At 36.6% G+C, this 18,168-nt stretch overlaps 1 protein-coding gene across 1 annotated transcript in view; it reads left to right on the top strand.

Moving 5' to 3' along the window:
• PRMT8 (protein arginine methyltransferase 8) overlaps positions 1–18,168 on the top strand; it is a 166,909-nt gene that overhangs the window by 115,651 nt on the left and 33,090 nt on the right. Inside the window, exon 7 of the mRNA XM_074195191.1 lies at positions 10,683–10,798. Coding sequence (XP_074051292.1) covers positions 10,683–10,798 — 116 coding nt within the window. The remainder of the gene's footprint in view (positions 1–10,682; positions 10,799–18,168) is intronic.

Raw genomic sequence — 18,168 nt, 5'->3', positions numbered from 1 at the left:
GTGAGCTCTCCATTGATTATGCCACAGTTGGACTCAAATAGGTATTAAATGCTTAATCAGCTAGAACTAAGTATCAATCTAGCCTCACCTCACAAAGAGTCTGAGAACCAATGATTTACAACTTTTCTATTATGGAATAAGAGTCCATCAAGGCAGGTTGGGAGTCTCAGTTCTGCCATTTACTGGCTCTGTGACTGAGCAAATTAGTCAAACTTTCCCTCTATTTCTTCATGTGTGAAATGGAGGTACTAATTCTACTTGTCTTGCAGGGTGTGTCTGAAGACCTCACTAATGGGTTATTAGGTTGCCCACTCTTAGATAGTTTCTAAGTGTCGGAGCTGGAATTTGAACCCAGGTCTTTTGATTCCAAATCCATTATTCCTTCCCTTACTGCAAAATGCCTCTTACAGTAAGGCAACCAGAGTAGAAAAACTGCTGGGGTCAGGGACATCATAAGATCATAGAACCAGGAAGAATCTTACACAATTTTTCTAGTTTCAGTCCTCTTGTTTTATAGAGGAGAAAATTGAAGCAGAAAGACTTGTCCAAGGTTACACGCGTAGTGTAATTAGTCTAAGATAGACACAGTAGAATAAGAAAACTACAAGCAGTTGAGGAATAAATATTGATCTAATGTATAAGGGAAAATTACATTGTTGCCTCACTATGAAGCTACTGTTGGGTGGGGAGGGATTTGTGTTGTAGGTGACACAATGCTACAAGATATAATTTTGATGCTTTGTTCAGTCATCATCAAATATTTACTGAGTACACAACACTGAGTGTATAATGCTGCAAAAAATCACTTCTAATGGACTTCAAGGCAAATTCTGTCAATTGCCTTTCAGTTCATAAAAACTCCCAAATGCTGATTATGTGCAAGGCATTGTGTGAATCAGGAGAGATACGAAGAGAAATTATTCAGGGTCTCAGATTTCAAGCAGCATAGAATCTAACCTGGGGTGGGGTTAAATAATATGGCAGACACAAACAACTAGAATACAAATTACTATATCAATCAATAACCATATATTAAATACCTACTATAGTTAATATTCTAAATGTTGGAGATATAGAAAGAAGCAAAAGGTAATCTCTACCCTTAAGGAGTTTACAATCTAATGGAGAAGACAGCATTTAAGCAAATATATAGCTACTAATGCTAATTATCTCTAGAGTAAGATAAAAAGAGAAAAAAAAAGAAAAAGAAATTTTGATAACTACCATAAATATCAACTATCATAAATATCAAGTATCACCCTGAATAATTTCTCTTTGTATCTCTCCTGATTCACACAATGCCTTGCACATAATCAGCATTTGGGAGTTTTTATGAACTGAAAGGCAATTGACAGAATTTGCTTTGAAGGAATAGCAAGTTTAACAAAAAAGATTTTCAGTTCAATATGCAATCATCGTTTTTAAAAATATATAATATGTCATAGAAATGCTTGTTTTATTATATAAATTAACTTTTTTTAATGTTTTAAAAGTCCCCAAAGAAAGATGCAGGATAATTTAGAAATTCACATAAATACCTAAAAGAAGTACAGTGTTAAGAAATCAAATGATGGAGGATGGAGTGATCTAGGTCCATGGAAAAAGTAACATCTGGGTCTGGATTTTGAAATAGGTCTACTCACACATTAGAGAAGATTATGTTAAAGAAAACTGCTAATGTTTTTAAAAAATATAATACATCAGTCAACTCATATATGAGATAATTGATGAAGAGAAATCATGCTGAGTTTCAGTTAGACAGACCAGAATCATGAGGAAGTTGTTACTTTCCATGTAGCAACACAGACAGAACATGGACCAAGTGGCTCATTCAAACTCTTCTTCTTGCAACTTGCACCACTTATAAAAACAAATTTAACTCTCCTGAATTAGTTTTTCAACACAGTATTCTCATCTCAGGATCTCCACCACAAAACCAGTTGTGTTTTCTCTTTAATTGCTATTTTGAAATCTTACCTCTACCCAAGTCCTCCTCTGACATTGCCACATGGCATGGGGATGACTTTGAGTTCTCAAAGGCTATGATGGCAAAGCACAAGCTCCAGCAGCTCCTACCCAGCTGGCAAAGCTTCACGCGTGGGACTGCCAACTGTGTCTGTTTTCTAAGAACCAACCCAACCAAGTCTAGAAAAGTTCATAATCAGAGGGTTGACTATAAGGAGATGATTTTTTTAGCCACAACCACTCATGAAGACAAAAATGAAATAAGATATCCTTGAAGTATTGAAAATTATATTTAACATTCATTGGCAATGGACCATATAAGCAGGGATGTGCTGATAAATGTTTAACTGACTGAAAAAAATGTATTCATTACACATTTTAAAGTTTGTTCTGTATTATTAGTGTTTTCTCTAATAGACAATGAAAAAATTCAAACCCTAATTTATAGTATTTGCTGATTTTTAAGTACATAAGTAGTATAAGTATTTTTTGTATACGTACCTAAGTAAAAGAATAAGTTATTGCTATTTTAGTTTGTATTAAGTATCTATTTGTTGATTTGATGTAAATGCCCACTCTGCAAACTTAACTCTTCTAAGCCAATATGAAATGACAATGTACACATAGTAGGTGAAAATAAGTTGTAATATGTTTCTAATGATGGTCTGAAGGCAAGACATAGAATGAAAAATAATATGTAAAGGGGCAGCTAGATTCACAATGGATAGAGCACTGGAATAAGGAGGACCTGAGTTCAAACCTGACTTCAGCTAGTTACTAACTGCATGACTCTGGACAAGTCACTTAACAATTGTCTATAATAATAATAATAATGAAATGTACAGTTGGGAAGGACAATAGGTCATAACAAGAGCAAAGACAAAGAAGCTATGATGACTACACTCACATCCCTGTCATGACCCAAAACTATAAAGAAATATCTTCTGGATAATGAGTGGATAATTTATGGAGGATTTGTGAAAGACCATAAGCAAGAGTGATGTAGACTGAGAAGGTGTAGAGGGAATGGGAATTTTACCTGCATGACAACATGGAACCACTAAAGATATGGTGATTAAGATAAAAGGTTTTGTTTGTTTTTTTAAATAACTAGTTTCTCTTATAGGTAGAGATTTATATAATGTAAAGCTGTATCAGAAATTGCTAAATTTGTTAAGGGAGAGCTGATAAACAAATTGCAGTAAGCACAAGACAGCTAAGGAAAGTGGTTTTTAAATTTAAATTAAGGGGGTGGGATGATAGAACAAAACATTTCAATTCCCTTCAAAAGTAGAGCTGACAGGAAACTGCTAATTAGAAGAGTAAGGGATCTGGGGAGAATAAGGAACGTTAGGAGAATCAGGGATATACATATGTATTTAGAAAATATTGACCAAGGAAAAATGGACCATATGACAACAATCTGTCTTCCTGATTCTGACCAGGATAGAGAATGAACCGTTTTGGCAGATAAGGAGATGGGGAACCTCTGCTAGGCTCTGCTTTGCTCTTATACTTCACCCTCAGTTATATAATAAAGCTGACTTCAGTTCAACCAGCCTGCTCAATGGACTGTAGTCTCTTTTCTGCACAGTCTCATTCCACCTGCTGAGCACCAAAGGCTATTGCTAACATCTGGTGTTGCTCTCTATCCCTTTCCTTTCCTTCTAAAAAGATTTCTGCTGATGAGGCATACACGGTGCCAACTATCAACAAATTTGTGCTCTCCTCATTTCCTTCCTACCTGTGGCCCAGGGCCCTATGTGATCTGAAAGCAGATATCGACTGAAAGGCTTAGAAATTCTGTGATTCTGGGAATTCTGATTCCTCTAATGCCTATATGACTACTTCTGACTATTTAGATCTAGAAAAAGAGATTTGGAAGCTCCAGGTAAGGTTGAAGTAGAAAAGCAAGGCAGGTAATCAGTAAGGTGGATTGGTTTTTTCTTCCACTGGGTCTGGAGTGAGGAACACCTGAGTGGTTTCAGATATTTACTAATAGTGTGCTTGTGGGTAAATTCCTTAATCTATTTGCCTCAGTTTCTTCAACTGTAAAATGAGGATAATAAAATTACTGACCTCCTTGGATTGTTATGATACTCAAATTAATTAATGTTTGTAAAGAGCTTAGCAGAGTGCCTACATAAATAATAAAAACAGGAACTACATAAATTCTAGGAATTCCAAATTCCAAAACCTTTCCTCTTTTGAGCTTCATTCTCTCTGTCCACATCACCCAATTCAGATCCCATCATCCACTCTACCTCTTCATCCAAATCATTCCCTTAATGTTTGGGGACTTTAATCTACCAACAACCAACAGCAAGTATCTATTAAGCAACTTCCATGTGCCACATAGCACATAGGGCAATTAGGTAACATAAAGGATAGAGGAGGTCTTGCCTGTGTCAAAAAGACCTGAATTCCAATTGAGTCTCAGATACCAACTGTGGGACCCTGAGTATGTCACTTAACTCTACTTGCCTCAGTTTTCTCATCTGTAAAATGAGCTAGAGAGGGAAATGGTAAACCTCTTCAATATGGGGTCACCAAGAGAAGGACATGGCTGAAAAACAGCATATGTGCCAGATAAAGTGCTAGGTAATGAAAGACAAAAGTAAAATCGTTTTTTTTTTAATCATTGAGGTGCACTATATAATTTAGGGCAATGGTTCTCAAACTTTTTGACTTCTTTGCGCTCTTAAAAATTGAGAACTCCAAAGAACTTTGGTTTATGTGGACAACATCTATCTTACATTACAAAAATACCTTAGTATTATTATTATTAAAATAATTTTGGGCTTATAGATCTCTTGAAAGAATCTTGGGGACACTTGGGAAAATTCAGAGAGAAAGAGATGACAGGTATACATACATCTAGAGAGTATATTAAGAGATTCAGCAACAAGGTTGTTAGCCAGATAGCAGAGTAGATAAGAGTGAGAAGAAAGGAAACGTTTTTAAGGGGTTTAACTGAGAAGTGGAAAAGAGATATAGGACAATAACTAAAGTGACTGGAAGGATCTAAAAGAGATTTTTTTTAAAGGATGGGGGTAGACTTGGATGTGTTTGTAGGCAAAAGGGAAAGAAGCAATAGATAGGGTGAGATTGAAGACTAGTGGGGATGGAAATGGTGGATCAAAGGGGCAATTGTTGATTAAGATGGAATAGAATGTGATGGAGGTATTCAATATATTCATAACTAATATTAATGAATAATTAATAATATTCCCTTGAAAACTCAGTCTTCTTAGCTCATTGAACTATTTAGATCTTCTCAGATCCACTCTACTTTATGTCACCCTGGCTATCCAAAAACTCATCATTCTTTAGAATAGTTGTGCTACCTCCATGACCCAGAATTCAGAAATTCCTCTCTTAGATTATAACCTCTTCAAATCCTTATATAATGTCCTTATAACCTTCCATCTCTTCCTCTGTCACATTCCCTTAATATGTTTGTCAACTAGAATTTATTAGGTGGTCACTATGCCAGCACCATGCTATATATTAGGGATGCAAAAGAAAGGGAAAAGACAGAAGTACATAGCCTGAAAGAGGAAATATACCTATGTACAAACAAGATATATACAGGATAAATTGGAGATAATCAATTTAGGACTAGCATTTGGGGAGACTGGGAAAGGCTTCTGGAAGATGAGAATTTATCTAAGGTTAAACCTTTGTCCTGATATTTTTCTCTAGTTGTTCCACCTCTCCCTCTTCTCCCAATCACCTCTCTCCTTCCCCGTCTCTTACCCTACTTTTGTCTTTTCACAGTCTTGACCTCATTGTTATATCCTGTTTTCTACCCTTGAATTCCTTGGTTCCATTTGCTACTCAGAGTTTGTCAAAACTAAGCTTTACCAAAGACAAATGAATGTGGATGGGGAGGAATTCACACAGTCATACCAAACAGATCTTTCATAAATTTATTTACCTAATTTAAACTGAGTTGTCAGTGTTACATGACAATGTTTTTCTTTATTACATTTCCTGCCATTGTTTTTCCAGACCTTCTCTTCTTCTTTCAAGTTCCTTTCATTATTTCCTTCCCCGTCACTTACGGAAAAGATTTTGCCTCCTACTTTATTGCTTGCTCTCTCTCTCTCTCTCTCTCTCTCTCTCTCTCTCTCTCTCTCTCTCTCCTAATCTACATCTCAAAACCATTCTAGATTGATGTCCATTCTCTTTACTTTGTTCTAGCCTCAGACAGAAAAGTGTTTCTTCTTTTTTATAACAAGCTCTCTACCTGTACCTCTCATCTTCTTTGAGACCTTTCTCCTCAATCATTCTCTCTCTCTCTCTCTCTTTCTCTCTCTCTCCCTCCCCATCCTGCTGTCTCTCTCTCTCACACTCCCCTTCAATTTCTCTCTATCTGCCAGTTCTTTACCCACTGTCATCTGCTGCTCCTGAAAATATTTCAGGACTCCTTCACCCTTAAAATAACCTTCACTTGCATCTATCATTCCTTCAAACTGTCACATTATATTGTTTCTTCCTTTCATTGCCAAACTCCAAAGGAAAAAAAAAGTCATTTAAGCTTGCTGCTTTCACTTCTTCACCTCCCACTACTCACTTCCCTACCTCTTGCAATCTGGCTTTGGGGCCCATCAATTAAAAGAAATGGCTCTCTCAAGCTTACCACTGACTTCATACCTTCTAGGTTTGATTTTCTCTGTCCTCATCCTATTTGACCTCTGTACAGTTTTTGGTGTTGTTAATGAATCCCTCCTTCTGGGTACACTTTCCTCATTTGGCATCTATGACATATGATTTTTTTCAGGTTCCCTTTCTACATATACGACTGCTTCTTTTCAGTCTTTTATTGAATCTGCTTTTATCCTCCTATGCCTTTCACATGGGTACTACTGAAGACTCTGCTCTGGGCCCTTTCTCTTTCTATATACTTTCTCTTAGTGATTTCATTTCCCATTGCTATTTTCAGATTGTTCCATTGCTACTGTCATTCATCAACTTCTTCATGTCATCTAAATATATCTCCCAATTCAGATTTCAGAAGCTATTATCTATTGACCCCTAAGACATTCTCCTTCTCTTTTAGATGACTGGTTCACAATCTTCCTCTTGACCCCAACTCCTGCCCTGTTATTAGGAAACTTAGACATACATATTGGTGTTCCCTGAAATACTCCAACTTTCTGAATCCTCAGTCTATCTAATCCTTATGATTTCTTCCTCCAATTAACCCCAATTACAGAGAGAGAGATATGATCCCATCTTAATCCTGCTATCACTCACTAGTGTCCAAGAACAAGCAAAAGAACACAGAAATTCTGAGCAGAACCTCTATCATTCCATCACTCCCTAAATCTATTCTTCATTTTAGTGAACCAATGTCATTCAACTTTATCCACTACCCTAGGATCCCTTGTTTCTTTGCCTGAAACTTGCTTACCCCTTATCAAACTCGGTACATCGATTGCTTTCACCATCTGCTTCCTCTGCTGATATTTCCATGCTACTATAAAGCTGAAGGGAGTAATGAAACCATTCTGACTGGTTCCATTAGAAATTTATATAATCTAATCTCATTCATGCACTCATTGAAGCAAGGCAAAACCTCAATACCTCCTTAATTGATGAGCCCTTGTTCTGCTACCACCCCACTTCACCCCAATCTTCTGAATACTTTTTCCTCCCTGAATTTTTTCAACAATGTTCTCTCTTATTTCTCCTCCTGCCTGACTGTTCCTTCTCATCTCCTTTGCTGAATCATCACCCATGTCTAGATTACTAACTATGAATGTACATTAAAACTCTATCCTGGGCCCCATCTATCCACTTTGTGGGAACTCATTGGGCACTCAAGAATTCAGTTATGTCTATACAGATGATTCCTATTCTGTGATCCAATCCTATACACCCAATTGGATATTTTGAATTGGATATAGAGAGCTCAAATCTAACATGTCCAAATCATTAGTTTCCCCTCAAACTCACTCCTCTTCAAAATTGTCCTATTACTGTCTAGGGCACCACTATACTCTGAATCACTCAGGTTTGCAATCTTAGTATTATCCTTGATTTCTTACTCTCATTCCTCCCACAAATCTAGTTAGTTGATATATCTTATCATTTTTTTCTCTACAACATCACCAGCATACATTTTATTGTTGTTCAGTTATGTCTGTTTCTTTGTGACCGCATTTGGGGTTTTCTTGGCCAAGATACTGGAGTAGTTTGCCATTTCTTTCTCCAGCACATTTTAAAGATGAGGAAACTCAGACAAAGAGGTTTAAGTGACTTGCCTAGGGTCACATAGCTAGTAAATATCTGAAGTCAGATTTGAACTCAGAAAGATGATTTTTTCCTACTCCAAGCCCAGCACTCTATCCATTTCACCACCTACCATCTTGTACTCACATCCTGGTTTAACTCCTCATCATGTCTGTCCTATGCTAAGGACTAGCCTCTTAAGTTATTTCCCTGACTTAAATCATTTCCAGCTCTGTGGTACTGACTGTACCCCATGCCTGGAATAGCTCTCTCCTCATCTCCTTCTTTTGGAAACCTAATAATCAAAAGTTAGCTAAGTGATTTTATTTTTAATGAAGCCTCCTTGGTTGTCATATTTACTGATTGACTTTCCTCTTCAATGGGTTTAGTATACTTAGATATATACACACATTATCTTGTCCTTTAAAATATAAACTTTTTTGAAGGCAGAGACTGTTTGGATTTTGGTTTTGATTCAAGAACCTGGAAAGGTGCCTGTAACAGTGAGTGTTCTACAAATGCTTACTAGTTTGATTGATCATGGTGTTGTATTAGCCTCTTACCTATGAATTCTTCCTCCTTCCTTCTAATCCATCTCTTCTCCACTGCATCCTACATCCAACTTCCAAAATAATCTCCTTAAGGTACAGGTCAGACCCAATTGCTCCCCTGCTCAAAAATTGTCATTACCTTTATGATAAAAATGAAAGTCCATTGTCCAGTATACAAAGCCTCCACCTAACTCCTAATCTGATTCTAATCTCATTTCACATGATTCCTATTTTGCAGTCAATTTAATAGCTGTTCCCTGGCATTCCATCTTCTGCTTTTCTTAGGACAGATTGTTCTTCAGCCTTGGAGTCTATTTCTCAGAATCTTTACATTAATTTAAGGCTCAACTTAGATGCTACTTACTACATGAAGTTTTTAACAATCCCTGTTGTTGTCTCCCCCAGTTGCTGACCTCAAATTATATTGCATTTATGTGGCAGTTGTACAGGTCCTTCTACTTTATATATTTTACTTCTCCTTCCCAATAGAATGTGAGCTCCATGAGGGCAAGAACTACTTTCTCTTTGTATCAAAAGAACTTTAATGCAGTTCTTTGTACATAACAGATGCTTTATGTACTTTTTTGAGTTCAGAATTTTTTTAAAAATTCCCTTGCCCACAGAAGTTGACAGTATGTAGGACTGGATTATTTGTAGGATTTAGAAAGAATGAATTAGTGAGGGGTAGAGGGATAGGATTTAGGCAAGGGGAGCAGCATGAGCAAAGGTTTGGAGGTAGGGATAATGAATCTTTTTTTTTAGTTTTTTTTTTTTTTTGCAAGGCAATGGGGTTAAGTCACTTGCCGAAGGTCACACAGCTAGGTAATTATTAAGTGTCTGAGGTCACAGTTGAACTCAGGTCCTTCTGACTCCAGGCCAGTGCTCTATCCACTGCTCCACCTAGCTGCCCTGGGATAATGATTCTTTACATTTTTATCATGTCTTATAAAATATACATCCATCAATTTGTTCATTCATTTATTTCATCCTCACAAATTCTGTGGATCATATTTCCATTTTTCAAATAAAGGACTCAAGGCCCCTATAGATGAAGTGAGTTTTCTTAGACTAATTTTTAAAGCATTTCAAGATGTATAAGGGATTTTCTTTACAACAATCATATAGAGTTACTATAATTATTCCCATTTTGTAGTTGAGGAAAGTGAATTCTATGTGATCACCCAATGTTGGAAACTCAAGTCAGTTAATTAGATTCCAAGAGCAGCCTTCTTCCTGCCACACTGTGGATCTTCTATGATCAGGATATACACAAGAGATATATGCTACTGCTACAAATGATCCAGAGAGAGAGTATGAAGTTTCCTAAATGAAGCAGTAATCAATAAGTATTTATTTGACTCCAGATACTGTGCTAAGCCCTGAGGATATAAAGGGGAGAAGATAAAGTAGAAGGTGTAGGTTGTCAAGTGATACTGGCCTCTTTGCTTTACCATGAATATGGCACTCTATCTCTCAACTGAGCATATTTACTGTCTGTCTCTCATGTCTAAAATGCTCTCTTTCCTCCTCCTATCTCCCCTGTTTTTCTTCAAGTTTCAACTAAAATCCCAGCTCCTTCTAGAAGCCTTTGCCAGCCCTTACTCTTAGTTCCTTTCCTTTGAAACTGTACTCAATTTACCCTGCATTTATCTTGTTTGTACATAGTTTTCAGTATGTTTTCTCCCCCCATTAGTCTGTGAGCTCCTTGAGAACAGGGACTCTTTCCCCCTTTCTTTATATCCTCAGGGTTTAGCACAGTATCTGGAGCATAATAAATGCTTGTTGATTACTGATTCAATTAGGAAACTTCATACTCTCTCTGGATCACTTATAGTAGCAGCATATATCCTGTTTGCACTTCTGGTCCAAGCTCCAAATAGTGCTGCCTCTCTACCTAATCTTTGATTTTTCCCTCTGCTCCAACAGGGTGGGAGAACGTGTATGGCTTTGACATGACCTGTATCCGGGACGTCGCCATGAGAGAACCCTTGGTGGACATTGTTGACCCAAAGCAAGTGGTGACCAATGCCTGTTTAATAAAGGTCTGGTATCTTATAACTGTCCTGATTGGGTTAGAGTTGTCTTAGGGAATCCAACTATGCTGTCCTGGAAAGGGAGCTTGCTTCTAAGAGCCAAGACCTCAGGACAGACCTTGAGTGGACCATGTGGACAGAAAAAAGAACAGAAACATGTTCAAAGTCCAGCTATCCAAATAACCCCAGTTTCTTAAATCCTTAAGTTAGTGCTTACTCTAAAAATTATAGTGGATCATTCTTGATCCTTTAGAATTTTAAGTCTTTGAGATAAAGTTTTGAGATGACCTGGCCACCCCCTTCACTTTATAGCTCAGATAACTGAGCCCTAGAAAGGTGAATTAATTTACCTGGTATCACATAGTAGCAGCAGTTAGGTTTAATTTTTGTCCTTCTGATTTCAAATCTAGTACTATGACCCAATGTTTCAAACAATTGACCAGTATTTATTTTTTATTTTATTCTGACTTTGTGTCTAGTTTCTCAGGGATAACAGAGGTGTCTCATGCTTTGTGTTCCTTAGGTTATAGCAGCTCTAGTATTATAATGTTCAGTATGTTTCCAGATTCCCTTGCTTTTATTTACTGATGATCCAGGAAACATTTCTATCAAAGAAGGAGTGAACAGAATTCCTTCCTCTGGTTTGTTGAGAATTATACTCCATGATGGTGTGGTGATACTGGGGGCTCTAGGGGATGGATAAAGGGAGGAAAGAGGGATTCAACTTATTCTATTTGGCCTTAGAGGTTAGATCTATGAACAATCAGAGGAAGTTGCAGACATAGGAGTCAACTTGATGTGTTGAAGAACATCCCAATAATTTGAAGAGTCCAAAAGTTCATTGGGTTTCTGGAAAGGGAGGGAGAGAGTAATGAGCTCTTCATGCCTGGAGGCAGCTGGTATTTGTTTAATAATCAGTACTCTAGGATAAAAAAAGTTATATCAAACTTTTAAGTGTAATATATGTTATTTACATTTTATTCCCCATTTTATTAAGTCTAGATAATTAGCAAGACAAATTTCAAGGTATAGATGCTTACACTGAAAATTAAACAAATCAGCTCTTAAGGACAATTGAAGCTGTCTCCAGTACCCCTCTGTCTAGAGATCTTCAAATGAAGATTAGATGACAGGGATATTATAGGGAAGATTCATATTAAAGCGCTGGCTGTACTTTGTGAACTTTGAGAATCCTACCATTACTGACATTCTCAGTTTCTATAGGAGTCAGTGGTAGGAAGTAAATTAGGTTTACTCTAGGTCTCTTTAAAACAGAACAAAATCAATCATGTTAGAGGCACTTGGAAAACTTAGAACCAAAGAGTGCTAATAATAGTTCAGGTGTCAGTATTAGAGATCATCTAGTCCCAGGTCAGGATAGTAAAATGTTTAAGGTCATAAAACTACTGTATAATTGAGCTATACTCTACCACCAAATCTCTTGATTCCCAGACCAGTTGTTTTTCTCATTATACTATACTGCAGCCTACATCTCTAAGGAGTTATTTTTGTTATTGAGAACATCTCTCAAGTCACATGTGGATTACCATTGGATAGATGCCACATTAAATAAAGAGAGTATTTCTGCTTTTTGGAGGGGAAAGAACTCAAATATTCCCCAAATAGGGGAAAGGTGAAACAGGTACTGTAATTCCCCTACCTCTCAATCCAACCCAGATAAGAAGGGATAAGAAAGGTTGCTTCTATTATTAAAAGTCAACAGGCACAGGAATCCTATGTTTTTCCTTGGTACTCCTCATAGAATTTCAAAGTCAGGGGGATTCTTGGAATCATTTCATATTACTCATATCTATTTGTTCTTTTTTTCTACTTTATTTTATTTTATTTTTAATTACATGCAAAGGGAGTTTTTCAAGATTTTCATTTTCAAGTTTATGAATTCCACATTTCTAACTTCTTCCCTTCCCTCCCCCTCTCTATGGCAGCGACCAATCTGATAAAAGTTGTACATGTATAATCATATTTAATGTATTTCCATCTTAGTCATGTTGTATAATATAAGAGGGTAAAGCCATGAGCTCTGCATTCAGACTCCATAGTGAATTTTGTTTTTGCTTTTGTTTTGTATTCTGGATGTAGATGTCACTTTCTATAATAGGTCTCTAAGGATTGTCTTTGACCATTGAACTGCTGAGAAGAACTGCATCCTTCATAGTTGATCCATCTCACAATGTTGCCATTAATGTGTACAGTGTTCTCTTGGTTCTGATCACTTCACTCAGCATCAGTTCATGCAAGTCTTTCCAAGTTTTTCTAAAGTCCAATCATTCATGATTTCTTACAGAATATACCTATTTGTTCTTGATAAACCCTATCAAATCATAGTGATCATTTCCTTTTAAAGTGCTAAAAAACTATTCCTTTAATTATAATTTAATAAGTTCTGGAATTTTTTCTAAAGCTAGGTTTTTTATTGGAAATAAGCATTTCTTATTCTCATGAAATTATTCATATCTAAACTTAATGATTCTTAGTATGAATAAAGCCTATTTTCTCTGGTTCAGGACTCTCTGGAAGTAGAGAAGAGCTGGTCAATATCCCCCTTAAACCAATCCTTCTTATTAATGCATTACAGATATTATATCCCAGTCTCTTTCAGATGTGCCACGTCCTTCCTAAAATATAGGACAAAGGAATAAGCAGGATCATTTGAAGACTTCTCAGAGGTATTTGAGATTTGAAAAAAAGTGAGAAGGCCTTTTCTGGCCTTAAGGATAAGTGGTCAATGTCTTAGATGACTACTACTACTACTACTACTACTACTACTACTACTACTACTACTACCACCACCACCACCACCACCATCACTACTCGATAACTTAGTTGTTTCTTTCCCAGATGTGAAAGGAGTCATGGTGTAGTAGAGAGCTAGCTGGTCTGAAAGTCATGAAATCTTGGGCTAAAGCATTACCACTGACTCATCCTAGCTTTGTAACTTTTGACCAATCATTTAATTTCTTAGGGCTCTAGATAATTCTCTAAGTCAATGGCTCTTAACAGCCCCAGTAGGTCTATGGATACATTTTAAGAAGTTTAATTTTTTTCTTTATATAGTGGTAACTGTATTTCAATATATTTCATTTCTTTTGTAATCTGTATTTAATAAATTGTTAAGTTAAGAATCTATAATTTAAGATCATTAGTTGCAGGTATATACTGGTAGAATAAAGAGAATTCTTTCTCACTGAAAAGTCTTTGCAACAATGAAGTCACAGGTTTGCTTCAATGGGAGAAGGGGAATTAAAAAAAAAAGAACTTCAGATCCCCCCCAAAAACCCCTCCCATAATGTACATTATTTAGATTGATAATAATTCCCATTTATGTAGCACTTCACACATATTATCACATTTGAGCTATACAACAATTCTGAGAACTAAGAAGTATAAATATCATTATCACAATTTTACAGGTGAGGAAAATTAGGTTTAGAGCAGATGAGTGAATTCTCTAAAGGATAGAAAGTGATAGAACTGGAAACCAAATGCAGAATTTCTATAACCAAGTTTTGTGTCCTTTTACTAAATAACACTAGCCTTAGCTATATGGAACTTTCCTACTTATATATAGGCCCAATGCCTGCCTTTCCTTTATGGATGCATGTCATGAATGGTGAAGGATATCAAAATGAATCACTTGTATCCAGTCTCTCTCCAGATGTAGCGAGTACTTGGACAATAGATACTTAATCCATCCCTGGGATTTTATTCAAAAACTGGTAGAAACTTTTTAGGACTGAATTCCATTGGCATAGTTTTGGGAAAAAACTTGGCTCTCCTCCAAATTATGATGAATTTTCTCCATTTAAATAGGTAAACAGTCAAGTCAGTGCAGAAAACACTGGATTGGCATCAGAAGAGATGGTTTCATCTTGCTTTTGCCATTTCCTACCTGACTTTGGGTAGATATCTGGACCTCACTTTCCTCATTTATAATGTAAGGGAAGGTCCCTTCTAGTTCAAAATCTATGATTTTTATTATCTATTTAAAAACAAAACTAGCTAAATATAGATCAATAAACAAAAATGCAAATGTCATAATTAAAATGTTTAAACATGACCTAAAACCAATAGAATTTTTGTCACTCTACAAAGGAATAAAAATATTCTGAATCTTTCTTGACTCTCTATGATATTTTTCTCTGGTGGCTCAGCAGGAACAGGCCTCTGCAGCTTAAAGATGACAGTTCAGCATCTTCCTGGACTCATAACCATTAAAAGATTTTAGGACTGTCTTTAGAGATTGTCTATTTCAACTCCCTTATTTTAAGAGTTCTCTAACATTTACACAGTTTTCAAATATGGGTCTTTTATTTCCAAATACAATTAATCTCTTCAGATAGGCATGCTGTCTCCCAGAGGAAATAGATCATAGTCTTAAAGGATCATGGATTTAGTGTTGGAGGGGATCTTTCAAGTTATCTAGTCCATCCTCCCGCTTCTGTTTTAAAGATGAAGAAAACTGAGGTCCAGATTCATTAAGGAACTTTGCCCAAGGTTACACCAAGTAGCAGAGTTAGAATTTGATCTTTTATCTCCAAATCCAGTGGATTGTACTACCCAAGACTATACTTCCATTGCCTGAGACAAGTACTGGAAAAATATCTTCCCTTAGTAACACTGAATACACTGACATTTTCAAGGACATTCTAACCAACTTTGAATCAAAAAAACTTATAGAAATTTTAAAACCTTATCCCAATTTTCCCAAAACTATTAAGTTATAAGATTTAAAGACATGATTAGGCCCTTCCCCTCCTTTCTCTTTGTAACCCTCTCTGCCATTGTTTTTTGTACTCTCTATTGGTTTACTACAAGAGGATAGGATAGTGATTAGCTGGCTTAGTTTGGAGGTTTGAAACCACCAGCGACCTCCTGTTCAGCTGTCAGTAATGTGCTAAATAGTTTTTTGTCTTGCTGCTGGGCTAGGAAAATATTTGCCCTTGTTCACATCCTTAATTGCCATTTTCATGCTATTAATGTTTTTGGTGCATTAACCTTTATTATAATTAAGCCTGTGTTTTGACCAAGCATGCTGGGACACATCCATTTGTTACATTACTTGGTAGAGGCCAAGAAAGGCCAAGTCCATTCTGTTTAATTTATGCTGATGGGACGCTAAGTTACCTGGGGACTGCCCTCAGCACAAACTTTAAGTTCTCTAAGAGGCCAGAAAGGATCTTTCTCCTCCCAGGAGGAAATCTGGGAGTCAAAGGAAATTTGGTTCTGCTTCATCTTTGGATTCTAAGAAGGTTCATAGGATTTAAAAATTCCAAAAGTCCTTAATAGTCATCTATTTCAACTCCTTCATTTTATAAATTAGGAAAAAAGGAGGCCAGGGAGAGGAAGTGACTTGGTTCAATTACACAGATATTATTAGGCTACAGAACCAAGGTAGAAACCCAGGTCCCTTGGATCTGGGGCAGCTAAGTGGCACAGTGACTGGAGTAGACCTAGAGTCAGGAAGATCTGAATACAAATCTGGTCTCAGATACTAATTGTATGACCCTAGACAAGTTTATTAGCCTTGTCTCCCTCAATTTTCTTATCTGTAAAATGAGATGGAGAAGAAAATGGCAACTCACTCCAGTATCTGCTAATAAAAACCCACATGGAGCATGACTGAAAAAAAGGACTAAACATCATCCTTGGATCTAGGTCTAAATCTGTGAACCTATTTATGAAGAGAAATATCTTCAGCAGGTGAAGAGTGACAAGAATTAAGGATACTTTGACCTTCAGGACAATGGTACTGAGTGACATTTCATTAGAGATCCTAGATCATAAAGTCATAGGGAGCAATCCTAGTTTGCTCTATGGGGACTCATTTAAAATGAAACCAAGAAAATGAAAAACAAATGATCTAAAAGCAATGAAAAGAAAAGGATTCCATTACACCAGAACGAAAACTTTCTATTATTATATTACTAATGTTTCAAGGAGTAATATTTAGTGTTGGAGTGAGGACAAAGAGAGACTTGGACATTTTATTAGGAAAGAAAAGATTAGCAATGGTATGGAAGAAGAAATCATAAGACATAGAATTATCATTGTTGTTGTTGTTTGTTTGTCCTTCATTCTCAAAAAAGACCATGACATCAGGGAAGTGATGCCATGAAATGCATGTGAAATGGAGTTATCGTAGAATCAAAGGGAAATAGGTATCCCAAAGGGTCATATCCAACTTTATCATTTTCAGCTGATTACACTGAAGTCCACAGACATGCTCAGAGATATAAACAACAGAACTAAGATTCAATGTTCTGAATCACTGAATAGTCCACCAAGGTAGAATAGTAGTTATGGATGGGAATCAGTCGGAGAAGAGACTGACAATGCCTGGGAGAAACAGGTTGTTGAGGGCCTTCCATGTTAGGTGAGTCGACTAAGGGGAGTCATTGATGAGTTCTGGGCAGAGCTGTCCATTAAGAAAGTTACCCTGGATTTGGAGATAGGCTGATTTGGAGAGGGGGAGCAGCTAGAGGCATGTTTTGAATAGATGAGAAATGATGGTGAGCTAAGGCTATGGCCATGGAAATGGCTGAAAGAGGAAAACTGAGTTTGAGTCTCACCTTTCTTATTTATATCCTGTCTAACTTTGGTCAATAATAGTTAATGTTTATACAATGCTTTACCAATATTATATCATTTTACTCTCAGAATATCTTTGGAAGATGGTGCTGTTATTACCACTATCAGTTTATTGCTGAGGAAACTGAGGCAAACAGAAGTTAAGTGGGTTTCTCAACATTCTACTGCTAGTGTCTGAGATCAGATTTGAACTCAAGTCTTCCTGACTCCTTGTTAAGTTCTCTATCCACTGTGGCACCTAGCTGCCTGACATCTAGCTGTCATAACTCTGAATATCAGTTTCTTTGTAAGTAAAATGAAGAGGTTGTACTAGATGACTATTAAAATTCCTTCCAATTCTAAATCTGTGAACCTATTTATGAATATATGAACCTATATAATGTAGAAGAATTAATCTGGGAATGACTGAAGGGAAGGGAAAGAGAAGGAGAAGAAAATCAATATTTATATAGTGTCTTCTATATGTGCCATAGCTAAGTGATTTACAAAATTTCATAGTCAAGGAAAACAGACTCCCATCCAAAAATGTCTCATTCCATGTCTCAGATGCATCATCTCTCTAGTTAGATATAGATAGAGTTCTTCATTATTGGTCCTTTAGAATAATAATTGATCAATGTCTTTTTTTTAGGTTTTTGCAAGGCAAATGGGGTTAAGTGACTTGCCCAAGGCCACACAGCTAACTAATTATTAAGTGTCTGAGGTTGGATTTGAACTCAGGTACTCCTGACTCCAGGGCTAGTGCTCTATCCACTGCACCACCTAGCTGC

The sequence above is a fragment of the Macrotis lagotis genome, chromosome 7 (genome assembly GCF_037893015.1).
Source record: "Macrotis lagotis isolate mMagLag1 chromosome 7, bilby.v1.9.chrom.fasta, whole genome shotgun sequence".
Taxonomy (NCBI): Eukaryota; Metazoa; Chordata; class Mammalia; order Peramelemorphia; family Peramelidae; genus Macrotis; species Macrotis lagotis.
Note: the sequence above shows the minus strand (reverse complement) of the source record. Positions and strands in the feature narration are given on the sequence as shown.